This window comes from Anarrhichthys ocellatus, unplaced genomic scaffold (genome assembly GCF_004355925.1).
Source record: "Anarrhichthys ocellatus isolate YVR2014 unplaced genomic scaffold, GSC_Weel_1.0 scaffold62, whole genome shotgun sequence".
NCBI lineage: Eukaryota > Metazoa > Chordata > Actinopteri > Perciformes > Anarhichadidae > Anarrhichthys > Anarrhichthys ocellatus.
The window spans coordinates 2129515-2155164 of NW_022280092.1; the positions used below are offsets into that span (position 1 = coordinate 2129515).

General features: G+C 43.1%; 4 protein-coding genes and 1 long non-coding RNA gene across 21 annotated transcripts in view; 3 read left to right on the forward strand and 2 right to left on the reverse strand.

Moving 5' to 3' along the window:
- The first annotated feature begins 776 nt into the window (after positions 1-776).
- Positions 777-5412, forward strand: gtf2f1 (general transcription factor IIF, polypeptide 1). Of its 2 annotated transcripts, none has more exons than XM_031872207.1 (14): positions 777-835; positions 1206-1281; positions 1530-1576; positions 1945-2017; positions 2197-2390; positions 2544-2714; positions 2818-3032; positions 3181-3331; positions 3450-3508; positions 3712-3870; positions 3997-4067; positions 4318-4456; positions 4564-4702; positions 4872-5412. In XM_031872207.1, exons 2-14 carry the CDS (start codon positions 1270-1272, stop codon positions 5074-5076), a joined length of 1635 nt encoding a protein of 544 aa, XP_031728067.1. In that variant the 5' UTR covers positions 777-835; positions 1206-1269; the 3' UTR covers positions 5077-5412. The 2 variants fall into 2 exon arrangements, with proteins under 2 accessions (XP_031728067.1, XP_031728068.1); XM_031872208.1 differs by having other exon boundaries at positions 3712-3843.
- Positions 5413-7032: 1620 nt separating this feature from the next.
- On the reverse strand, positions 7033-12557 carry LOC116397074 (GDP-L-fucose synthase-like). Of its 2 annotated transcripts, XM_031872221.1 has the most exons (11): positions 12494-12540; positions 12235-12409; positions 11865-11979; positions 11593-11721; positions 10378-10451; positions 9850-9983; positions 9675-9739; positions 9426-9492; positions 9173-9252; positions 8123-8222; positions 7033-7192 (listed from the first exon to the last, which is right to left on the reverse strand). In XM_031872221.1, exons 2-11 carry the CDS (start codon positions 12387-12389, stop codon positions 7137-7139), a joined length of 975 nt encoding a protein of 324 aa, XP_031728081.1. In that variant the 5' UTR covers positions 12390-12409; positions 12494-12540; the 3' UTR covers positions 7033-7136. The 2 variants fall into 2 exon arrangements, with proteins under 2 accessions (XP_031728081.1, XP_031728080.1); XM_031872220.1 differs by having other exon boundaries at positions 12235-12557.
- Positions 12558-14717: 2160 nt separating this feature from the next.
- On the reverse strand, positions 14718-17671 carry alkbh7 (alkB homolog 7). Its single transcript, XM_031872219.1, has 4 exons — positions 17282-17671; positions 16556-16729; positions 16303-16427; positions 14718-16179 (listed from the first exon to the last, which is right to left on the reverse strand). Exons 1-4 carry the CDS (start codon positions 17555-17557, stop codon positions 16059-16061), a joined length of 696 nt encoding a protein of 231 aa, XP_031728079.1. The 5' UTR covers positions 17558-17671; the 3' UTR covers positions 14718-16058.
- LOC116397073 (uncharacterized) lies at positions 16780-19130 on the forward strand. The gene is made up of 3 exons (XR_004213652.1): positions 16780-17540; positions 17639-17747; positions 18222-19130. It is a non-coding gene; the product is annotated as an uncharacterized LOC116397073 (long non-coding RNA).
- A 4000-nt stretch (positions 19131-23130) lies between these two features.
- Positions 23131-25650, forward strand: part of cacna1aa (calcium channel, voltage-dependent, P/Q type, alpha 1A subunit, a) — a 71998-nt gene continuing 69478 nt past the window's right edge. For 12 of the 15 annotated variants that reach the window (XM_031872270.1, XM_031872271.1, XM_031872268.1 and 9 more), the window contains exon 1: positions 23131-25255. In XM_031872270.1, the coding sequence (XP_031728130.1) occupies positions 24930-25255 (326 nt within the window). In that variant the 5' untranslated portion in view covers positions 23131-24929. The remainder of the gene's footprint in view (positions 25256-25650) is intronic. The other 3 variants (XM_031872258.1, XM_031872259.1, XM_031872272.1) reach the window with 3 other exon arrangements.

A 25650-nucleotide genomic window follows, 5' to 3' on the forward strand; every position in this document is an offset into this window, starting at 1 on the left:
ATATTACCAGATATTAAGAGGGAAATCTGACAGAATAATAATAATAAAAGAAACACGACTGTCTCTTTCGGTTGTTTAAATTCTTTGATTCATCTATTTGTCGTTACCTTGATGCTAGTTGGATTTGACCTGTATATTTAGACTCATGAGTGTCCATTGCCCCCCAGTGGTCACACTAGGGAACTACAGTACTACAATCAAATAAATTAATGTCAAGAGTTTAAATCAGATATGATCGATATTGATTGAAATACAATATTACTGTGATTGTTACAAACACAACATCAGTACTGGTAATAACTGTTGATAATGAGTTGTTTTAGTGACAATTGTGGGGCCTGGGGACCAGCTAGAGGTGTTTATATTTAAATCAAGGCATACATGTTAATAAAGATATTGTTCATAACAATACGTTTTTTTCATGTTTAGAACTAACTTCCATAAACGTCAGTATGCATACAAATTATAAACACTTTTTAAAACAACAATTAAAACATGTAACGCATACACAACATACTCAAGTAGGATTTCAAACACAGTTTACCGAAACTTTCGGTGTATACTTTCAAAATAAAGTCACGACTGAGGAATTCATAATCGAAATACAATATATAAAATGGTTTTGTTAATTTCTCTATAAAGGTAATAACTATGATATATTGTCGATGTGGCACAGTAAAGGTAGCTTGAACACATGGCCATCCCGAGCCCCCACGAGCTCAACAAAGAAAGGAGGACGGAGCGGGCGAACTTACTAGGAACCATTATTCATAGTCTGTGTTTCCTCACCACTATTTATAGGAACGGAATAAGTACAGTGAGAGTACGCGCACCGGTAAATCAGTTGCATTTAAATTATGTTAAATGTCTAAATGCTCTATATTCCTGTGTCCCTGCATCTCTAACGCCTCATCAGTTTGAAGCTGGAGAATCTTAGCATCGCTTTCACGAGCCACAGACTGCAACTAAAGCTGCTATTTAGGCGTGTTGTTGCTGTTTGTGTTAGCATCAGATGCTAACGGTACAAAGCGTTTTAGTCAGTGTGAGACGTTATCAAGTTTTATGTTGCGGTTATTGACTATAGTATTATTAAAATACTTGTTGTATTGTTTATTAAACGTTAGTTAACCCTCGTGGAAACAGGTGTGTGTGCGCGCGCTTTCTATTCACATTTAACCTGGTTAACGTAACTCTTCTTTTTATAGTGTAACGCTGCCCAACTAACCTGAAGCCATTGTTTATGTGTTCATAACAACCACGGAGACAACCATGACTTCGCTGGTGAGTTTTATCTCGTCGCTCTCAACTACAAAACCTGACTTTTATACCCGCTAATAAGTTCTGATCTTGTACTTGTACACCTCTGTAATCTTATGACAAGTTAACTGTAAGGTAGAAATAAGAGCACAGCCTTCACATATCATGTAGTCAGCCTTTTATTACTATTTATCTAATTTTAAAGGAGGATGGCGGTGTGTTGCAAGAGACAAAAGTCCCCCAAAATAAATGGCAAACTGTTTGTCTTACAGGGGAGCAGCAGTTCCTCAGCCACGGAATACACAGTGCGAGTTCCCAAGTGAGTAACATGGCCTGTCATGCAAATGTCCTCAGGCGGAAAAGTGAGCCGACAAGCCTGGTCACGTGTCTGTTAGTTTCTGTGCAGGCATGTTGTGTAAGCCTTAAAACATGGTGTGCAGAGCTCCTCGTTCATGTTTTGCAGACGTCTGTATTAAGAATGTAGATGAAATGATCGTATGTGTACGTACTGACCTTTGTGGTAGTCCTGTGTGTTGATGTGGATGCTGAAATGTGCCATTACAAATAAGAATTGGTTAGTTAGACTACATGGTGTATTGTTTATACTATACCTGTGACCCCCCAATAGGAATAAGCAGCTAAAGTTAATCTTTTTTTTGTTTGTATTTTGGTTTATCTGTCCCATAGAAACACCAGCAAGAAGTACAACATCATGGCTTTCAATTCAGGAGACAGAGTCAACTGTTCAACCTGGACTCAGGTGGGCTTCCTGCCAGTGGTGTAGCACAGAGAGAAATGACAAGCAGCGTGGTTACCCTAAAAAGAATACAGAAAATCTGAAGTCTAAGACGAGTGTCTTAAAGAAGCAGCAATAGCGACTTACATTTCTTAACTCCTCCCTTCCTTCCTCCCTTCCTTCCTTCCTTCCTTCCTTCTCAGGCTCGTATGGAAAGAGACATGAGTGCCCGACGGATATACGGGGAGGAAGAGGCAGCGGACGGCGCGGCTGGCAGTGAGTTTGGCAAAAAGCAGCGTGAGGAAGCGCGCCGGAAGAAGTATGGTATTGTGAAACGAGAGTTCAAAGTGGAGGATCAGCCCTGGGTTCTTAAGGTCAATGGCAAGGCCGGCAAGAGGTGGGGAGAAAGAAATTAACCAACATGTCTCTCTTTGAACCTGGTTAGGTTCGGAGGGAGCACACGTATACTTATGTTTGTTCTTTATACTTTTAGAGAATTTCAAATGTTCTTCATGGGGATCTCTACTGTTTTTATCTCTACCTGTTACAGGTTCAAAGGTGTAAAGAAGGGCGGTGTTACAGAAAATGCATCGTACTACATCTTTACTCAGTGTCCTGATGGAGCGTTTGAGGCCTTCCCAGTCAACGGCTGGTACAACTTTACACCGCAGGCCAAGCACCGAACTCTCACTGCTGAGGAGGCTGAGGAGGAGTGGGGCAGGTGCGAATAGGGGTTGAACATGGGATAGCTATATTTAGTTTAAAAATAAAATATATGTATGTGTGTCAAACACTTAATATCAGAAGTTCTCCTCGCTTTACAGAAGAAACAAGGTGGTGAATCACTTCAGCATCATGCTTCAGAGACGTTTCCGGGAGCAGGAGCGTGGTGGTGGTGGTGACGATGATGACGATGACAATGAGAAGTCCGGGAAGAAGAAAAAGAAGGGGGGTGGGAGAGGGGGCGATCTGCGCATTCACGACCTGGAGGACGACTTGGAGATGAGCAGCGATGACAGCGACAGCAGTATGGGGGAAGGTGAGAAGGAAGAAAAAGGATGGGATTAAAGACACTTAAACGGGATTGCAGTATTCAATGTTCCTTCAGTCTGCCATAGCTGTACACGTTTTCATTCCCTCTGTCATCGTGTGATTTCCCCCTTTCCATCCACCTCTTCATCGGACAGATGGAGACAGTAAGACGAAGGCGAAGAAAGACACGGGGAAAGGAAAGGGAAAGAAGAAGAAGAGAAAGAGCAGTGACAAAGAGGCCTTGGAGGACAGCGATGACGGGGACCAAGAGGGTCTAGAGGTGGATTACATGTCGGATGAAAGCAGGTCAGATCCGTCGTGTCCTTTCACACGAAGACTCCCTCTTTGTGAGCACGATACAAAATGTTGGTCGTTGGCTGTGTTTCTTCCTTCACTAGCATGTCATTCTGTTTTCCCGGAGCAGTTCAGACGAAGAGCAGGAAAAGGGAAAGCCCAGCAGCAAAGGAGAGGATCACCCCAAAGGTCAGGTCTAATCACTTAATTAATCACGTAATGAAAAGAAGACAATGATTCTATGCATGTGTTATATACTCGTATCCATGAGTGTAAGTCCTCACTCAATGCACACAAAGCGTTTAAGTTGTTGTGTTTAGGATTTACTGGCTTTACGGAATGAATGATTGGTATTTAGATTGTTTTCCTTCCAAAATGTTTGTCCTTTATAGGGATCGATGAGGCGTCTGAAAGTGAGGAAGAGAGTGAGGAGGAGAAACCGAACGAAGAGGAAGCGAAAGAGGAGGAAGAAGAAGAGGAGGGAAAGAAAACGCCGGTCCAAACAGAAAAGAAGAAGAAAAAAGGTGCAGACCCCGCGGAGACAGAAAAGGGTTTGACGACATACATACTTTAATGAGCTCTTAATAAACATAAGCAGAGTTAAATGACACTCCCGTCTGCTTGATGCATGAAGACCAGTGCATTTATGCTGAGTTGTGTGGTTTTGTGTGTCACAGACAGCAGCGGCGAGTCAGAAAGCTCGGACGACAGTGACATCGATGGAGAGACGGCCTCCGCTCTGTTCATGGTGATTAGTGTGTGCGTGGCTGCATAAGTGGATGTTCGTGCATTTTCTCTTTCACATTCAACTTGGTCGTAAGCAACAGGATGATCAGTTACTAATCTCTTGTAACATCCTGAATATTTTCAATTACTGTAAAGCAAATTCTGTACGCAAGCAGAGCTCTTGGGGGGGGGGGGGGTCACCGTACGGATGGTTCTGTGTTTCCATGTTTGTAGCGTCTCATCGAGCATCCCTCTTTCTTTCCCCGTCTCAGAAGAAGCGCACGCCTCCTAAACGTGGTGGACGTGGCTCAGCAGGCAGCTCCAGGACTGGCAGTCGCCCCGGGACACCATCCATAGACTCTGCCTCCACCTCCAGCACACTCCGCGCTGCTGCCAGCAAGCTAGAGCAAGGTGCCTCCTCATACGCCATTTCGACATATTTGTGTGAAACTTTCAAAAGTGGCCATTGATGTCGCTGATTCGTTATTCTGTTCCAACTAATTCTGTCTGTCCTGCAGGTAAGAGACAGACGCCGGGTCCGAGCGCTGACTCACCAGCTGCCAAAAGGCTCAAAATGGAGCCCAGCAGTCAGAGCCCTGCTCCCTCTGGGAAGAGTACGCCTCAACCCCCATCAGGCAAATCCACTCCTAGCTCCAGGTACTTGATTGTTCCCAGTCTTCGTTTATGCCTTTCAGAAATATTAAGTTATTTAACGATTCTGAGATTTACGGTGAAACTGCAAAATATATATTTTTGTTTAAATGTTGAACTTGGTCTTTGTGAACAGGTTAAAAACGGTGTTCTTTTCTGTCCGTCTACTCCGCAGTGATGTGCAGCTAACGGAGGAAGCAGTCCGGCGATACCTGATCCGTAAACCGATGACCACCAAAGACCTGCTGAAGAAGTTCCAGACCAAGCGCACGGGTTTGAGCAGTGAGCAGACCGTCAACGTGCTGGCACAGATCCTGAAGCGCCTCAATCCGGAGCGCAAGAATGTGAACGACAAAATGCACTTCTACCTCACCGAATAAGCGACGGGGTGGAGAGGAAGTGAACGTCTTCAGTCACAAAACCAAGGCCCCCTGAGGGGGTCTGTGTCCGTTTTAAAACATGCTGTGCTGTGACATGCCACAGGATCGGAAGTTGAAACTGTCATTACTGGTGGCATTTTTCAAAAAGTATTTTGTTTTGTATTAAGTATTAAGCATCCTGAATTAGTTTTTCATTCCCTGAAATCTCACGTTAAATAATAGAAAAACAACTCGATTTTTCTCCATGTGTGAACAGTTTAACTTGGAATTTAATGATTGAAAAAAAGTCTTTAACTTGTTTTGTTTTTCTGTCTAATTTTTTCCAATAAAATGTAAAATCTGTGGCTGTGTGAGAGTTTACTCTTTGTACCCCTTCCCTCATTTACCCTCGTCGCAACATACTCAAACAGGCTACGTCCTTTATTATTTTCATACAAACGTTAGTGTATGGAAATTTAATAGAGAAAAAGCTTTTGATAAATATGCTTCGTATAGAAAACTAAAATAGCATTTCAAATCTCAAACAGTAACCTGTGAAGTAAGGTTTAGTAAACGGATCATTTTTACAACTTCAGTTGGAAGATTGCATCCTCAAGGGCTTCAAATATAATTATAAACTAGTTTATTTCGTTTCTTGAGGTGTACTGAATGTGTTTTCAGCCTGCAATACATCCACTGTTGTGCATGAGTCCGGTTGGAGGAGTGGAGTTCAGTTGGCAGCCATTTCATTGTGCTTTGTTTTCTTCTTTGCACAGTGAGGCGTTCCTATGAGCCTGTTTGGGAGGATTATTATCAATCAATGCCTCGGGGCAGCAACAGAGAAGGACCGGTCGGCCCGGGTTGTCATTTTTGTTCTAGGACTTAAAGCTGTTAGCATATATGTATGTATCTGTATATTCTATTATGATCATGGACTCTTGCTTAATCATTCCAAATGATGAAATATCTGACGGTTTCATTAAATCATTAAGGAAGGTGTAGCTGAAGAACACCTCTAATAATGCGTTAATGTGCACTGTAATGAATTGCTGTAAATTTACGGTGGATTTTCAACAGTATCTTACAGTATTTCATAGCTGTAACATACAGTTAAATGTTCATCCCTCAAATGTAAATTAACAGTTAATGCCGTAAATTATCAATAACAGCAGACAACTTTAATTTAGCAGCATAATACAGTATTTTATGTGAAGTGGTGGAAATACGCTTCTCTATACAAGTTCAGTGAATCACAATCCATCTCCATTGTACTGTCTATCGTATGTCAATGTATCTGTAATGACGATAGAATATTTTTATTATTCAAACTGCTTATTGCCTAAAAGTCAGGGATAGGTACGTCACTGGGTACCTATCCCTGGAGTCAGTGGTATACTGCTGTTTTTCAGTGGTAGGTACCTATCCCTGGAGTCAGTGGTATACTGCTGTTGTTCAGTGGTAGGTACCTATCCCTGGAGTCAGTGGTATACTGCTGTTTTTCAGTGGTAGGTACCTATCCCTGGAGTCAGTGGTATACTGCTGTTTTTCAGTGGTAGGTACCTATCCCTGGAGTGGTATGCTGCTGTTGTTCAGTGGTAGGTACCTATCCCTGGAGTCAGTGGTATACTGCTGTTTTTCAGTGGTAGGTACCTATCCCTGGAGTGGTATGCTGTTGTTTTTCAGTGGTAGGTACCTATCCCTGGAGTGGTATGCTGCTGTTGTTCAGTGGTAGGTACCTATCCCTAAAGTGGTATGCTGTTGTTCAGTGGTAGGTACCTATCCCTGGAGTGGTATGCTGTTGTTTTTCAGTGGTAGGTACCTATCCCTGGAGTGGTATGCTGTTGTTTTTCAGTGGTAGGTACCTATCACCAAAGTGGTATTACGGTAGCTTCACCATTATTTTTTACGGTGAAATTGTTTAGAGTGTGAAATTCCTTCGATTAAAAAATGAAGAGGCTCCAGGCCTACACGAGAGAATATGTTCAGCAATGTTTATTGTGGCACTGAATGAACCAATATTGTACAGTGAAAACAACTTGCTCGACACCAGAACCAAAGAGTGGTGTTAATGGTCAGTCACTTCAAAGCCGGGCATTGTCGTAGTTGTCCTCGAACCAGCTGCAGGTCTTCTTTATAGCTAGAAGGAGAAAAAAACGAAAACAACAAGTCACCTTCAAGCTGAGGGTCCATGCAAATATTCATTCAAAGCTCTCATTTGAATGTTGAAAAAGGCAGAAGTCTAATCTGTTCTGCTGCCTCCATGCATGTGATTATGTACGCAGTACTACCAACGTTATTGTCGGGTTGATTTGTTCTTTGTGTACTTTTACGAAATATTTACACGGTGAGATTTTTGATGAGTAATCATCAGTAATGTGGATATTGTGACGACCCTCCTCCTCCTATACACAAGGTGTCCCCTGCTGTTTTTGGATATCTGTTGCAGGTGCTGTTTGGAGTGATATCAGCTGGATGAGCCACACCTGCGCAGCTGTTGCTCTGCCCTAAATACCTTCTTTGTTTGGCAGCCTGGCTCTCTGGAAGATGAGATCATTTCTGCCACCGGCATTACACTGTTCTTTTGGGTTTCAATTTCTGTTATTGCTATACACTGCCACACACACACACACACACACACACACACACACACACACACACACACACACACACACACACACATGCGTTTCAGGACTGACAGCTGATAAGTACCCTTTGCATTGTTCATGTTTGTGGGAAATAAAATGCTTTTCTTAGCAGCCAGCTAGCTTGACTCCCTGTTTTGTTGCAGTCAATGACTAAGTGGCTAAAGGCAATAGAACAACTAGAACAGTCTGTTAAGTTCAGAAAAGTACATTGTTTTACCGTAAGGCAGCCTTTAAAACCTAAAAAGACTTAAAAGATATTACAATATCCAAAATCTGAGACAATATCTAGTCTCATATTACGATGCCAACATAATAATGATACATTCCCAGCACTACAATTTGTCAAGTTGAAATTAAGTGCTAAAACAACAGCAGCACTGTCTTTCTTTATCATGAAGAAGTCCAGCAAAGTGAGATCAAACCTTCTTTAGCGGGTGTAAAGGAGAAGTCGGGGAGGTAGCGTCTCAGCTTGGCAATGCTGGCAGGCTTCTTTATCTGGCCGTCTGACAGGGTGGTGTCAAACTGGTGTGAGGGGTCAAGGAGAGACTGGGTTTGATCTCTGTGGGTTTTGCGCTTCAAGGAACAGTGCGTAGCATTTAGGGGGATATATTAGCAGAAATTGAATATATTATTAATAAGTATGTTTTCTTTTGTGTATAATCACCTGAAAATAAGAATCGCGACGACAACCGTAGTTCTCTTACGCACGTGGCACGCGGGAGACGTTTCAGTTGGTTGCAAGAACAAAGATTGTTTAAATTGCTGAATTTTGCACATTATATTGGTAATGTCCAATTACATGTTTCGTTTTTAAGCCAGCAACTCCTTATGGAGCTTTTATTACATTACATTACAGTCATTTAGCAGACGCTTTTATCCAAAGCCACTTACAATAAGTGTATTCAGCATCGGTTTTCGAGAGAACAACTAGTCACCAGAAGTCATAAGTACATCTCCTTTCTTCAAACAAGCATCTAAGAGCATAAACCAGAGCCAACGTACAGTGCAGAAACAAACGAATGCAATAAGTGCCACAAACTAATATGAATACAATAAGTGCAATAAGCTAGTATGAATACAATAGATGCTAAGTAAGTGCTAAGTGGAAGGCTCAGGGTAGGCCTTCTTGAAGAGGTGAGTTTTCAGCCTGCGCCGAAAGATGGGCAGCGACTCCGCTGTCCTGACGTCAGTGGGGAGTTCATTCCACCACTGTGGGGCCAGGACAGAAAACAGCCGCCACCGGGTCGATCGGCCGTAGGGACCTCTGAGCGACGGGGCAACCAATCGGCCAAAGGCACGCATCGCTGCGTGCCTCTTAACTTTATACAGTTAAGAGGTTCTTCACTGTTGACCTACAGCATGTACTTCATATCCAAGTTTCACAAAAGCATCTCAGAAGTAAAGCCATATGCACATACATCTCAATGTGATAAACTGCTCTATGCATTCATTGGGGAATGATGAAAGGATACATGTATTATGCCTTTGAAGTCCAGAGCCTCTGCAATAATGTCCATGGCGTCTTTGATTGACATTTCTTCCTCCTCACCCACTGAGGACAAATCCACAGTGAAAAGTGAATGATTAAACTGTACACATGGTGACTGTGTCTCACACCTCTGTGTTTTGAAGCTATAACTTACCCACATTTTCTTACCACACAATCAAAAAGCTACCCAGAAGGGAATTATAATGCTAACTAAGGGTGAGTACAGTACTACTTACCAGAGAGGATAATGGGTTCAATTTCTTTATATTCTCTCAGGACCCAAACGATTAGACGACCCAAATCCTGACAGTAAACACAGACAATGGACGCTTTCTTAGTCGACATGTAAGCATGTTATCATACTTATTTATCTTAATACAGTCAGAGATACATTTGGCCAATATAGATACAGGAAAAATGAAATTGTCATCGAAGCACATACCTATACAGTAAAATCTAAGAGCAATATATACTAATACTCGTACCAGAGAGTAGGTGAACTGCCTTCGAGCAGCTCCAGAGCCACATACAGTCATTGGAGTTCCCTCCTCTGTGAGAGAGACATGAGAAAATACTCTTTTACCTCTTTTTGTCTGTTTGTATGTTTTGTTCACTATTCTCAGTCCGTATTTGTGTATGAAAATGGATTAGTGTAATCACTTTTTGCCTTGTATGTCTTGCTAATGAGTGCCGACACCACGTGAGCATTTTCTATGCTGAAGTTGTCATAGGGGCCGACAACGTTGGTTGGGATGACCGCCGTGTAACAATGACCATACTGCTGAAAGTACGCCCTGTCAACACACAGACAGACACACATGCAGAGAAATGATGAACACTTTTCTGCTCACACACGTTTGTTTTGTTCCCCATTGGTGGCTCACATGTGTTGAGCTCTAACTTCCCTCTTTCAGCTGCACACCTCCAACAGTAAAGAGCGTGTCAAGTGTCATGGTAACTTTAGCTAGAAACTTCACCCCTCACAGAGAACATTGTGCTTTGTGACATTCCTAAATTGAACTTGTCTGACAGCACCTAGCTCAATGCCATACAAACAGCCTCAAGATAAATAAGAGCTAAGACAAACTAGAAACTACTTGCCTCATTGGCTGCTCCCTCCACAGCCCTTTGTTGACGATTAAAGCATGTCTGATGTGTCTACACTGCACCCATGTTTGCACTGCTTACCTGTTCTGAACATCAATCATTCTTTTTGCATGCGAGTATCCAAAATTGGAGTCATGAGGTGGTCCGTTGTGTAACTGGGAGAGTGGGGCATTACAGAAAACATGAAGTTAAATCAATGCAAGTGTACTTTATTTCATGGCTCTGTAGCATATATATATATATATATATATATTAGTGCTGGGCAAGTTAACGCGTTATTATCACGTTAACGCATTCATTAATTAACGCCGACAATTATTTTAGGGCACGTTAACGCATTTTTTTAATTTATTATAATTATATATTTTTTTTTAATTGAAAGACAAGAGACAATACATATACATAACAACAGCAGGATGACAAGAACAGTGGGATAACAGCCAGCAAACATCCTATAGTCAGTTGTGTATGTATGTGTGTGTGTGTGTGTGTGTGTGTGTGTGTGTGTGTGTGTGTGTGTGAACGTGTGTGTATGTCCTTGAGTCTTTTGAGATGGGAAAAAAATAATAATAATAATTAAAAAACAACAACAAAAAAAAACAGGTAAGTATTTTTAATTTATTATTATTGTAACAGACTGTCTCATGTTTATCGTTTTGTATTGGAGATATGATGTCCCTTCAGATTTGCCGTAGAGAAAAGGTGACTTCCGCTTCTAGTCGAGGGGGGCAGAAATAAAGAGAGAAGCTGCACCAGCTGTTGCTCTCCCTGGAGACTGCAGTACATCGCTGCGGTAAAGTCAGCAGACACTCAGATCTCTGTGGTCAACTCAGCAGACACTTACATTTTAGTGCACCTATATGCTGAAATTCACGGTAAACGCATTTAAACGGCACAGATCCGGAGCGAGCGAAGGACTTTGAAAGTTAGCGGAAGAAATCAGGAAGGGGGCAAACACTTTTTCACACAACTGTATATTCACATTAAGTATAAAACATGCTACCTGCATCTCGTGAACCAAATGTTATTGCACTTTTGTTCATATAGCAGTACTTTTAAAATAAAAGTGAGCAATACACTACTTTTGAATTCATTATTGAACTTTGCCATAGCAATGCGATTAATCGCGATTAATTGCAAAAAATCCATGTGATTAAATATTTTAATCGTTGCCCAGCACTAATATATATATATTGCAAGTCCACCTAATACACCCACAAATCCCCCTATATTGAAGAAAGTAACAGGATGTGTGTTGCTAAAACAAACAAAAGTCAACAAAAGAGAGGAGCTTACCATGGTCTCGTCGATGGGGTATGTGGTTTTGTCAGGGAAGATACAACTGGACAAGCAAGACACAACCTTGGTCACACCCATCTCATGAGCGGTTTGGAGAACATTGTCATTGATCCTGATGTTGTCCCTCTGTGAAAGTGTCAAACTGTCACTGACGTAACAATTTAAATTCAATGTAGATATATTTTCAACAGACCCCATGTTTACATTAAAAATATATTTATAACAGTTTACAATTCGTCAGCTATGGTGAATCATTCATTATCTCTCACCAGAAATTGCAGGTTCTGCCTCATGTGTAGATAGATTCCTCCGACTTTTGCAGCCAGATGGATGACATGAGTGGGACGATACTTCTCGAACACAGCCCTGGTCTGCCCGACATCTCTGTTCGTGTTTTAACATCACATTTATTCACAATTGTACATAGACTGGAGACACATGCAGGTTTGAAAAGGGATGTTGCAACCTATATGGGTTCTTATTTGACTTCATGTATTCTAGTATAAGTGTCGAATTAATTATATCAATTATAGACTAATTTGTTCCAGGCATAGTTGGGTAGTGTCGAAACGCATCAATTATAGACTAATTTGTTCCAGGCATAGTTGGGTAGAAGAGTACAAGTGAAGCCAAACTTACACAAGATCAGCATCCTTGGAGGAGAGGAAGATCCATTCTTCTCCGTCCAGTTTCCCACCTTCCTGCAGCACCACATGCTCAATGGATTTGCCCACCATCCCAGATCCACCAGTCACCAGGACACGCATTGGCCCCGCTTGGATCTTTGACCCCATCTTCTATAGATGTGCTGGCTCTTCCGAGTGAAGATTAAAAAAGAAAAATGCAATTCAAAGCAGGACTCACCGCAGAGGAAATACAGGTAACATAGAAGTCCTACCAACTTGTTAGAGGACTGGAGTACGTGTGAAAGTCAGCGGAGAGGGGTTGCCTATACTTGTTGGCTGTCCTGTTGAACAACTTCATATTGACAGACACAACCAGTTGGCAACACCCTCTTCGCAGAGGTTCACACCTACTTCAGCCCTCTAAACAGGTTGGTAAGGACTTCTATGTTACCTGTATTTCCTCCTGTTGAACAAGTTCAGCAATCCTGATGAACAACAGCCGGCAAATAGTTCATCAATCTTGAGTATGCTATTTGAGATATTTGTATAATTTGAGACTCCTCCTACCGACAACATGCAGATGAGCTGCTGCCATCTGCTGGTTATAATGTATTTTAGACATATATATATACTGTACTGTATATATGCACAAAGAAAAAGTGAACATTTTAGTTGACTTATAATGATTAGGCTTAAGTACTTTAAGGAGGGATAAAATATGTTTAAATAATAGTTGCTTCCAAAACAAAATTGAGCATGCCTCATCATTGACCGATTAATAGCAGTGTCAGTTTGAATTTTGAATTAATACCACGTGAGGTGAACTTTGTCCAGCAGCTTGAGGTGTATGTTTGGAGTGAGTAAAGAATAGGAAGGAATCCAAGTTCACATTCATATTATTTGGAAATCATTCACACTCTGTGTTATGCAGAAGTAGAGAATCAAACCAAAGGGATGGTAACACATTAAAAAACAGTGAGTGGTTTTTGAAATTACGGTTAAGATGGCACATTTGTTGTGTAGAAACCATGTTGTCGACTTAAATCAGCCACCGCAAAACTGTAAAGATGCTCCAGTGAAAAAAGACACTGTGTAACATACATTACTGTAAGTATGCTGGTTCATTTTAGCACAGTAGGGAGAGTGTCTCAACTGCAATAAAAGTCCAGGACACTTCACAATAGATATAGGTAAGAAGGAGCGACTTTTTGCGAATTCATCTGGACGGACTGCCCTGGTCAGTTGGTGTTTTAGAAGAACACTATATAAAGTAACAAAAAGGCTACAGGGACCTGAGGCTCTCTAACGCGTGGGCCTGCTCCACGTGTCCTCCACTGAGTGCAGTCTGATACACACACACACACACACACGCACACACACACACACATAGTCACCATGACTGATCAAATTTCAAATACAACCAGTAATTTCAAAACGCACACACAAAGACGATTGGCAAAGATGATCTGTGGATATTTCATAATCAAAAAGAGTAATCTAAGAGTAATCTAAAGGTTAAGCAACCTAAAGTGCTTCTTCTGTGGTGTGCTACAGGTTGCATCAGGCACCCAGTGGTGGCTGGTGGAAAATTTTCTAGGTAGGGCTGTGCCACATCCAATCAATTTCAGCAAACATCCCAGTATGATTTAAAGCAAAAAAATGAAGGTATCAAACACGCATTACTACTTTATTCCAACATGAAAAAGGCAGTAAATAACACTTTGATAAACACGTCAGGACATGTTATTTTTGTCACCCTCACAGGGAATTCAGTTTAATATAATAATATATATATCATATAATAATATTCAGTATAATATAAAACACACACACACACACACACACACATATATATATATATAATTATTTATTTATAACTATATATCCATTTCTCAGACAGGTGCTTCGTGTCTCTCACTCCCGTAACTGTCCGTGCTGGATCTGTCCCCGTTGTTTTAAAAAGCTAAATAAGTTATTAGCATGACGTCATCCAGGTAGCCAAACCTGTCTGGTGTACAGTTACTAGAGAAGCTTCGCACGCTTCCCTTTCCCGCTAGTCTGCTGTCTGATTGTGAGGTCAGGCTGATCTGGGATCAGCTCTTTCACTGCAGTTTATCCGCCAAAGTTCTCCTCTCAAACGGGTCTTGGAGGAGTAGTGCTCGCACTCGCACTGGCACTCGCCTGTAGAGACTAATCCGGACGAGAACGCGCAATTTAGGGCAGAACCAAGCTGAATCTATTTGAGGACGCTGATTGGCTAAATTGTATGTCACTCATTTATATCTTTAATCAGCATTAAAGCATCATTGGCTAAACTGCTTCATAGACCCGCCTCGTTGGGTCAGTTTCTCCAGCGCCCCAGCCAGCTGAGACGTGCACACGCGGAGAGGACGTGCAGGAAAAGCATATATTTACCGCAGATATCATATCTTACACATATTACTGGGTGATTCCATATTTCAAAAACACAAATTGTGACAATTTGTATAGTTTATTATTATTATTTATTTTATTTGTTGTGGCGGTGCCCTAGCGTCCTCTATTGACCAGCCGCCACTGCAGGCACCTGAGGAACATTGTAACCTTTTAACCTATGAATTGTATGAACCATATGAATTATCATCGACCTCATATTGTTTGAATCGCTTGATAGGTCACGTATTGCTTGGGATAGGGCTCCTACCTCATAAAGGTATCATACAAGACAACCCTGCCTAAAGAGCACATGTATTTGGAAGTTTACTGTTATATGTGTTACTGTTACTGTGATATCATGTTTTCATTGTATTGAACCTAACCATGAGCAAGAGTGTCATAAGTCTAGAGTGAAATTAGGAACCACTAAATTTAGTCTTCAAAAAGAGAAGGTCAACTAAAGGCCGTAATCAGGCCACGTAGCCTGTCCGGGCGGGGTGTAGTGCTCCATGCTGTCTCACAAGACCAACACGTGAAGGCTACACTCACCCGGGGCAGGCTGAGGCTGATATAAACCTTCAGTTTGGAAGAATTGGGGCTGGCATTTTGGGCTTGCGCGTGGGCAGAAGAAAGGGAAGGTGCAAATCTTAACTTGTGTTCAATTTTAAAGTAACTTTTCTCCGGACTTTTGGCACGACACTTTGCTCACTGGTGTAGGCTTCATTCTATTCGGGTGTTGCAAACTGTTTGTGAACCATTTTTTCTCTATATTTGTATCCAAATAGATATAGTTTGAATCGATTTGAATAAACAAGTTATTAAAGCTTAATTATTTTCTACGGCTCCATTTTTTTCATCTTGATCGGGACAAGGAACCAAGAGAGAGGGGTCTATTATACGGGGTACCACTCAGCCCCTGAGGTAAGCTGAAGAACTGCTCACACTACGGCACATGTACTGATTTCATCACACACACACACACACACACACACACACACACACACACACACACACTGGGTCACAGGCAATAGGTAAGTAGGAGGAGAGACCTGACGACAGTGTGAAAAGATTTAAACCAGTGGATCACAGAGTAGGAAGATACAAATTATTCTTGTTGCCCCGAATAGCTATCCGAGCGCTATACTATATCGAAACCAAAGTATAGGGTTAGACGGTGAATTAAAATAAAAGAAGAAGAAGAAACAAAAGATCCATGTTCCTCGGTTTAAAACAACAAACTAACAGACCGTCGGTATAGGTTTATCGCCGGAGAGAAAGGAGAAGCACGTGACAGTATATAAATATTACATTAACCAAAAATATTTGGGATATCTGCTAAATATCTTAATGGAGATCCGTGACATAATCCTCTAAATCCAGGTGGCGTTGTGTTCATATCCAAGCTGTGTGTGGAAGTGGGTGTTAGCCCGGAAGGTTCCGACAGATGACGGAGATACGACGCAGCCGAGGCACTTTCTGTCCGTTGAACACAGACTCCTCGTCTCTCAGGATTTGGTGAGTGAAGTTATATCTGGCCTGGTCCCTGCACGGGTGTGAAGAGAACAGGATTAAACACATTACTGCACAGTTTCAAAGATGGTGTTTCGGTATCCTGCGGTGAATAATGCAACTACAGTACACTCCATGTGCAGCATATTTACTGAACCTGAGAATGTAGAGGGAAAGTCGGGGCAGCAGCAGGTCCACCCATTCATCGGTGGCGTCCTCCTTCACCAAGCGCATGATGCTGTCTGACAGGAGACTTAACCCGGCGATGGTGCTACCACAGAACTTAAGAGGGAACGACAGTAAGAGCACAGCTACGACAACAGTACAGCCCACACAAAACGTTTCCCCACTGGTAGTAGTGCTCAGGATATTGTCCATGTTAGAAACTAACATTTTTCTTTAAAACCTACCTTGACACTGTCAATGTGAGGCTTGATGTAGCCGGTCTTGTCCAGATCTAGAACGTGCACCGGCCCAAGGAGTGGACCACCCTCAGGAAACGCTACAGATCGGACACGATTCATCACCTCCTCACACGCTGCGCCCCACCTCGCACGCTCAGTCTCCCGGTACCCGTGGATAGCCTAGAGGAGGGGGGGGGGGGGGGTGAACACAGCACCGATGAAGTCAGTGTCACTGACGTTTAGAAAACACTCGTGCTGTAAGTAAGTGAATCGCAAAAGGGTTGGAATGATTTCATTCCACAGCCTGTGGTTGTTGCTGTATGTCACCTGGAGCCAGTGAAAACATTTGCATAAGAATTTAAAAATACGTAGATGTTTCAATTTAAATTTTTTAGCATATGTGTTGCATTTTTGCTCAACATCTGATGATGTGACACATGTCGTTAGTAATCACGTGTTATTACTATGCCAGTACTCTTGAAATGGGAGTTTTGTTTAGGGATTTGCAGGAAAACTAACCAAAAACTACACCCGGAAACGGTCAAATAAAATGATTTTCTTTCGTCTACGGGTATGAGCGGTAACGTTTCAGCCGGTAGCTTTACTAATTGGGCTTAATTAATCCTACAATCTGTAACAGGTGTGCGGTGCAACCCACGTTTTATATGGTAACGCGCGTGAAAGGTGTGCAGACCGGTTTCAAACTACAGACCGTGCGAACATATAACTTACGTCGTCCCAGTGGTCGAATTCATAGCGTTTCTTCTTCAGGCCCGGCTCCAGCTCTCGCAGAAAAGACCCTTCCTCCTCCTCGGTGATGAAGCCCGTCCTCACCTCCACCTGTGAGCCGAGTCTCCGCACGAGCTCCCGGCTCGAGCCGACGACGAGAGCTTCATCCCGGAGAGGTGACAGGCCGCTGCTGGAGGCACAGGAGCTCAGGCGGCGCCGCGGACTGGCGTCAACAGCTGGTTTGTGGATTCGTTTGACCGCTGTGAGCAACAGTTTCATCCTACTGTCTTTACTGATGTGAGTCAAACGCGCTACACACTATCCAATTCACCTCGAGCTGTGTTTTGGTCTTGTTGACAGAAGTCAAGCGACTACGTGAGACGCCATGTTGAAAACGCAATGCATTATGGGGGGTGGAGTCTTCCAGCAGTGAAGCTTTTCAATCAGGAGCCGTTTCTCTGCCCAAGGTGTGAGTAGAAAATAACTTTGCAAAGTGTTTCCCAGAATAAATTGAAGCTAGAAAATGTTTTTAATAAATACCTAAAAATATTGTCACCTAAATGTTGGTCTCCTGTGGCATACTGTCTTACACATTTCTCTGATGTAACCTTTTTATATTGAAGATATCTATTGTTCTCCTATATTTTGTTATCGAATACATTTGTAACATGAATTGGTTTCGTTTTGTGTGTACCTTTTTATACACACTTGTTAACTTTGATAAGGAATTGGATAATTCATATAGTCACATTTATTTTTCCATTGTCGCATATTGGTAATATTATATGATAAAGGGCCTATAAAGGCTAGAGAAGCAGACAACAATGGACAGAGATGACAAATTGTAATGTTCACCAATAAGTGTTAAGTGACCAACTGCTTGCATCATATGTGTTTTGTAGATTATCTAAATGCAACCCTTTTTCTTGATCTCGGACTGCAGATGATGCCGTTCTGTCCTGTGACCACTGGAGGGCAGTGAAGACTCATTATTGTAAACAGACTCGGGTCAGTTGTGTCCTCCACCATTGTGCCAACATCTGGAGAAAACCTTCAAAGTCAAACATGCAGAGAGGAAGTGGTGTTCTGCCACGTGTGTAGATGCAGCTTGACAAAACGGTCACATGGTGGATATTTGATTACAAGCACTTGTATAATTGATTAAATTAATAGTAACTTAAATGTTCACTATGTAACATGCTTTAGTGAAAGAAATACACAAATTAACCGTAGTGGAATTTAATAACACAATGAAATGGAGAAATTATTAAATGATTAAAAAATAGGGGTTCCCCAGCAGCTCACCTGGTAGGGGGAAGGCTGAGTCCTTACCTCAGGGGCCAGGGTTTGAATCCAACCCATGTCCATTTACTGCATGTTGTCCCCTCCCCCTTTCCTGACTATCTGTATTATCCAATAGCAAAAAAAATAATCTTACAAAAAGGGGGAAATAGAAACAATCTTCTTTATGTCCCTTGGCCCACAAATTCAAGGACGAGGAACCTATTTGAAATATTAGAATGGTTGAAAAATAGAGTATGAAAAGAAGAGAGCTCTGAGAGTAGATGAAGTGGTGACTTCATCCTCACAAGAGATTCCCTCTGAAAAAAACCACTGGCCTATTTACCACTAAGGACAGGTTACCTCTCTCGTCTGCTCTCTTGCATTGTTTCAAACAGTTTGTTAGTGAAATATCAGCATACAAGGAAAGTGGGACATCTCCTTTTACCCTCACAGGAGATCTGTGGATGTTAAAGCTGATGTTTACATTCTGTATCAGCTCAGATGTGAGACTAACTGTCAAGGAGCCCGGAGGAGACGGAGAAACAGATGGAGGAAGAAGATGTTGGTTGTGCGGGCCCAGCTGCGTTACCCTACTTATGAGTAGGTGATTCATTCTAGATGGTTAAAAATGAATTCTGCTCATTTCAGCAGAAGGAAAACTTCTTATTTAGCCGTGTTTGCATTTTGGTCACCATATTCAGACACACACATGGATAAATGTTGTTTTCATACATGTGAGCATGAGCCTACATGTCACATGTGCATCCACTCCATATACACAAGGATTATTAGTGCTCCCTCTGTGAACCTGCTGTTGGTCTCGGTCAGTGAGCATCCACAATAAAACTAACTCAACCCCCCCCCCCCTTCTCCTCCTCCTCCTACACACGCACACACACATACAAATGATGTGATGGCCATGTCATTGTTGGATGCCATGTTGCTGCCCCCAGCATCACATTCATCCAGCCATGATGAGTGTTTTGGGTTCACATTCTCATTCCCAGTTGGTGCACTCATTTAAAGCGCCTGCGACTCGCTGCATTAGCGTCGTTCAGCTTCCCCCGGAGGCATCGTTATGTACATGCTGTTGACTGGCGCAATTAAACTGAAAATCACCGGAAAAACTACATTGCAATGGTGAGTTTGGAAGGTGCGTGTGTGGAAACCGTCTGCAGTTACTGCGCAATGATAAGCGCCAAGAGGTCAGAATGTCACCGGATAATCTAAAGATCTGCATGCGTCATAAAATCATGAAAAGTGAATGAAGCAGGGCAGAGTGGTTGTTTTTGCAGCACTTTGGTATGAAGGTGCAGATACCGCAACACTGCTGTAGACAATATTTAACATAAAGAATGACAATTTATTGGTAAGGGAAACGGTGTGAGATTAAAGGAACATAAAGGGGAACCCACTAAATTTCACCCATCACAGCCTGTTTATAGGTTTATGGTACTACTGCATATGTGAAAAAGAAGTTGCCTTTTGTGGCTCCAGAGGAGAACTGCGTGAAATCTGGTAAATTGCCTCAACTTCTTTTAACTGTCCAACAGTCCAACAGTGTTATAGGAGTGAAAAGCTAAGTCAGGAGAGAACTCTTTTAGGTGAAGTGAGGTGGACCTTAGGAAAGTAGTGAGAGGGGGAGGGAAGAGAAATCCTCATCTCCGATGTTGTCTAGTTGTGAGTCTGACCAGTGTGTACACATACTCTGCGTCCTCCTTGTCTGTCTCCATCCATGGTCATGAACTGCCTGGGCTGCAAGCTCTGCTCTATGTGCATGTGCTTTATTTATTCACTATATGATCCCCTTATCCTATTAGGCTTGTATCAGTTTTTCTGGTGTCGTGCCAGAACCCATCTGTTACACGGCCTCTTTACCAGTTAGATTAAGCTTCAGTTAAGTTAAACTAAATACAGCATGTGACCCAATTTAGTTTGAACACTTGAATCGTCACCCATACCTTACTTTTCCCTGTGATTATGTAAAGATGTGTTATGGCAAAATAGCATTTTTGACCCACTGTAATATACCATTGACCGATGCTAACCTCAATATGTTGTGTATGATGAAGACAACTCTTGCAGAGGTCTGTGGAGGACCAGGTTCAGCAGGGGCGGAGTGCTCTACATGCATCCAACCATTGAATTATTCAGCCTTATGAATCATTGAGTCACGACACTCCTTTTTAGGCCCTCGCCTCAGAGCTCCATCTCCCAGCTACCCACCATTTGAACATCTGACAGAGAAGGAAGCACAACAGAGAACATTCATCCGAAGTTTAATGACTTTCTCATTACCGTTATTGTAGAAGATGCCATTGTTGCCGCAATTCCTCACAGATTTCAGCTTTCAAGCAGAATGTAAAACAATACCTGAAGTTAATCACATGCATGCTAAATGTGATAACCGTCTACATAATGTAAACTCTATTGCAAAGCATGGGCATTGTCATATTTTCTTTAATTTGTGTACCCCTTTCTTTAAGAAAGTGTGTGGTTTCAGTGCTTTTTTTAAAAGTAGGCTCCAATGTACTCACTCACAAAGGCACCGCTGTAGAAGAAAGACGATCATGTTGCATTATTTTCCTCAGTCATATGCTATAAATACACAGAGATTATCACGTATCCCTATCTTTCCTATAGAGACAGTGTATAGTATGTGCTCTTGTGAGGTAACAATGTTTGATGCAGGGGCGGCCTGGGAGCTGTTGCTCTTCAGTGCTTCTCATGCTGGCTGTGTGGAATAACAGGGTTGGACAGAAGGCTGCTGCTCCTCAAAGGCTCCGGCTCTGAAGGGCAATAGATCGCTTCACAGATCATCACACCTGAGTGTAAACACACACATTCACAAGATATAGCAGACTGTAAAATTGGAGGACATTTTTTGTTGTGAAATACATTTTTTTCTCACTGTATTGTGAATTGTTTGTGAGGGTTTTTGTCAGATTTGCAACATCATTAAAATTGGAAGCAGTCATAAACTAGCAAAAGATGAAAATGTAAGAAATCCTACAAGACAACACCTTGTAGCTACATTTCTCTGCAAACTTCTCTTAATTATGTTCCAGATGTGTGAATGGGTTTTGGGGTTTGTTTAACTTTCATAGTGATGCAATAAAGGGCTTTAGGATCTCGCATCCGTCATGTGTGTGTGGATGGTAGGGCCGTCACTGCAATTACTGACGACAAGCATGTGCCAGACGCTTTCAAGAGGCAAAGACACCACGAGAGTCCAGGTTGGGCATCTCTAATCCAGCAACTGTGTGCAAGTGACAAGTCGCCGCATCAGAGTCACCCCCCCTCACACTCTCCACACACCCCTCCCCAACCCACTATCCTTTACATTGAGCTGTGGTGATGGTGTGGTTGTTATTTGGGCTTATGGTGTTATGCTATATCCACAGTTTGACTTCTTGTATGTTGAAGATGCTGATATGGCTTGTGGAGGCGCTCTCTGTGGTCCTGACACTCCACCACATGAGAGCACAAGTGCTGATTTTGTGACACTGTCCATGGTAGTACTTTTCCATGCTGTCAGAAGCTAGTTTCTCTGGTATCAGATCTGTGTATTTATGCTATTACAATGTCTGTCTACATCTCTCTCTCTCTCTCTCTCTCTCTCTCTCTCTCTCTCTCTCTCTGCGCCCCTGTGGTGGGGTCAGTCTGGTTCTCACGGCTGGAAGCCTTGCTTAATAAGTGGACACAAAGCAAAACGATCCCTTTCTGACAACTCGGATGGAAGTTTAAGGTCGCGCTGTTATCGATTGGCGCACGCACTTGCAATGTTTCTCTCCTGATTCAACATCTTGGGGGAGGAGTATTAATTCTCCCGGTCACCCTTAAATCTGTATATGATCATTTCTCATTCGCAGAGGCAGCTATTTCTGGAGTCAATCAATTAGGTCACACAATGGATTAAAAGCATGTTTTTTCTGCTCTTCTCTCGGGCTTAACGTAACGTGGCGCCAGTAGCTCACGGTGTATTTATGAGTGATTCGTGACATTCATTAAATAGCCACTATGCCATCACTCTTCATGACCAGAAAATCCAATAAAAAAATCCTTTAGATGGAAATACAATCCGTATTCAGACTGAAACGGCATCCTTGGAGATTTTATTTTGAAAGATGTTTAGAATGACAGATTTGAGCACACATTGTATAGAAATGTTATCACAAGAAGAAACAAATACTGCGGTGCTTGTTATCTCTCGGCAGTCTATTCACGTTGACTTTGTTTTTACTCTGTGTTATCATTGAACATCTTTGTTGTGACTGGGCTTTAGTGCAACGCATATCGCACCTTGAACAGGCACCAGTGTTTTGGTGGAGCTTGTGGAAAAGCCTCGAGGAGAGGAGAGGAGAGGAGAGGAGAGGTAGCCAGGGAAGAAGATCCTCGACTCCGTTTCGGGAAGGGAGGGGGGAAAGAGCTCTCTTCGTCCATTAATTTCCAAATGTGTGTTGCTAAGAATAGCCTCCCCCCTCCACCTTCCCTAACAAACACAGGCAGACTCGCGCGTGCACTTTGACGTGCATGTACTCTACTTACTCACGCGCCCGTGTGCGCGCAGTCATTGTCAGTTTGGGTTGCAGCTGTATCTTTGCTCAAGCTGCATGATGCCGACACCCCGCATCACCGCCAAACACGCGCGCATCTGGCTATAATAAGTATATAGTTATTAGGTCTTTATGAAACAAATGTCGAAGGAAATGAGAAGCACAGTCACACAGTTGCCGATGTACCTCATCCTCTACGCCAATAGTCTCTTCTACGCATTATTTGAAATTGATTTGGAGTTGGGCGTCTTGAGAGGTCCAGTCCAACTGGGCAGGGCTATTGCCCGAAGCACCTTCAAATAAACAGGCTATGTCGATGCCTCCGTCCGTGCCACACGCCTGGAAGTTGGACAAGCTGCGTGCGTCATGCGCTGCGGCTGCAGAACCGATCAGGCGCTCATGATGGTTCACACAAACTGAAAGACAGCGATTTTGCGCGCGGCGCGAGTTATTTAATTTGTAGGAAGACTCCGGCCTGAATCCCAAAGAAACAGCCGGTCCCCTCCCTTTCGGTTGTGTCTTCATCCATTCACGGATCTATCCATCCGTCCGTCCGTCTGTCCCGCTCCTCCTCCCCTTGGGGCCGCTGGACGAAGAGCGAAGAGGCCGTGAGGAGCGCTCTACCCTTCTCCAATGAGAGAGAGAGAAAGGACGCTCTGCCAGGACATTTGGGCTTAGCAGTGCGGACGGAGGTAGACTTTTCGGGGCGGGGATGGTAAGGGGCTTTCTCGGCACTGCTGCATCTCGAACAGCTAAACCAAGAACATGAGAGGGTGTAAGACGGCGGAGAAGCGGCCGTCATACCCTTGTCTTTGACGACGCCGTCCGTGTGTCCCTTTATCAGCTTCTGGATGGCCGCGCAGGTGACGGAGAGAAGATGATGGTTGCAACGAAGGAGGATGTTATTGAATTCGTTTGAGATAATTATTTAATCACCGGCGCTCGACAACAATGACAACGACATTTCAGAAGAAAACGGTATTTCTCCTTATTTTCCCTACTCGAGATTGTGCACTCTGAAAAAAAAGACGCATTAATAACAAATGTCACAATTTTCCTGGTCTCGAGGCTTGTCGGAGCGCACTGGTAAAACAGATGTAAGGTGGCGGGAGCCACATTATTGCCACACACTGTGCCAAACATTGCGTATGTTTAAAAAATAAATAAATGATAAAAGCGTTTCCCTTTTCAATGCCTTTTAAGTCAAGTTGAACGTCACTGACGGGCATTGCTAAAGGCTGATACAAATTGGCAGATTTATTTTCGACAGTCTGATTTATTGAGGCCTGTGTGATTATTTGAGGCGTTTAGATAGTCATTATATGCTGTCATAAGAGTAAAGAACAATTATTGGTCCTGAGAGGTGCAGGAGGCTGCGGTGCGCTCTGATACAGGCATGAACCATGGAGAATATGAAACATTCATGTTAACGCGCTGCAGTCTCCCCATGATTTCATGTTGATTTCATGTTCTGCTTTATGCTGACATAAGAGCCGACTAAGACGGAGACACCCCACTACCCTACAGTGCAACCAGCCAGCCAGCCGACCACACATTTTATTTCCTCACACCCACAGTTGGCTGTTGGCAGAGACGTACAGAGAAGGAGACAGTACATGGGCGTCCTAGTCTGCTAAAACCAGCATATAACTGCTCGCCGGGTGCAGGTGTTCAGCTTAAGCGCACAAGACAACCCGTTTGGCATATGAGACGTTCTGATCCAGATGGGATGTAATGTTGTGTGGCTACACAGCTGAGCATTGGTCTCCTTCTCCGCTGCTTCGTGAAGATTGGCTTTCGGTGTCCAGAGAATGGCGCGGTTCGGAGATGAGGTACCGGCCAGGTATGGCGGTGGGCCCGGTGGAGGGGGCCCGGGCGGCCGAGGTGGGAGCAGACAAGGAGGACCCCACGGACACGGTCACGGACACGGGCATGGCCACGGGCATGGACACGGTCCACCCGGAGGGCCCGGTACCCAGAGAATGTACAAGCAGTCTATGGCGCAGAGAGCCCGGACCATGGCCCTCTATAACCCCATTCCCGTGCGCCAGAACTGTTTCACTGTCAACCGCTCGCTGTTCATTTTCAGTGAGGATAACTTCGTCAGAAAATACGCCAAAAAGATCACCGAATGGCCATATCCTTTACCTGCCATTGTGTAGTGAGTAGAAGCTGCTACTGTAGGCTTTGCCCGAGGATCAGGTAGGCCTAATGTGCAGATATGTGTGGTTGAATGGTTCACATGTTTTCTCAGGGTTTAAGTTATAACAACAAAGGTGTAACAAGCAGATGCATCCGAGTAAGTCCACGTGCGGTATATGCTTCTAGAGGTGACGGAAAAAATGCCGGACATGTAATTTATAGTTAATTAAGAGGAGGAATGGAGCAGCCACCCCTTTTATGAGGCTGTTCATCACCATCAATCACATTTGTTAGTAATTCCATGTCACTGTCGCGAGGGACCTGCTTGATATACGTCTCCTGTGTGTGATGTGTGTTTGAGTGTGTGTTGATGGTGGTAGTGGTTTGGGG

Coding starts and splice junctions, on each gene's coding strand:
- gtf2f1 (XM_031872207.1), top strand. Junction 3,332..3,449: donor TACATGTCGGATGAAAGCAG/GTCAGATCCGTC, acceptor TTCCCGGAGCAG/TTCAGACGAAGAGCAGGAAA. Junction 4,068..4,317: donor CGGCCTCCGCTCTGTTCATG/GTGATTAGTGTG, acceptor TCCCCGTCTCAG/AAGAAGCGCACGCCTCCTAA.
- LOC116397074 (XM_031872220.1), bottom strand. CDS start 12,389: ATGGGGTCAAAGATCCAAGCGGGGCCAATGCGTGTCCTGGTGACTGGT. Junction 9,493..9,674: donor GGCAGTTCACCTACTCTCTG/GTACGAGTATTA, acceptor GTTTACTGTCAG/GATTTGGGTCGTCTAATCGT. Junction 9,253..9,425: donor TGAACCCATTATCCTCTCTG/GTAAGTAGTACT, acceptor ATTTGTCCTCAG/TGGGTGAGGAGGAAGAAATG.
- alkbh7 (XM_031872219.1), bottom strand. CDS start 17,557: ATGAAACTGTTGCTCACAGCGGTCAAACGAATCCACAAACCAGCTGTT. Junction 16,428..16,555: donor CTCACATTGACAGTGTCAAG/GTAGGTTTTAAA, acceptor TTCCCTCTTAAG/TTCTGTGGTAGCACCATCGC. Junction 16,180..16,302: donor CTTTCCCTCTACATTCTCAG/GTTCAGTAAATA, acceptor ACACCCGTGCAG/GGACCAGGCCAGATATAACT.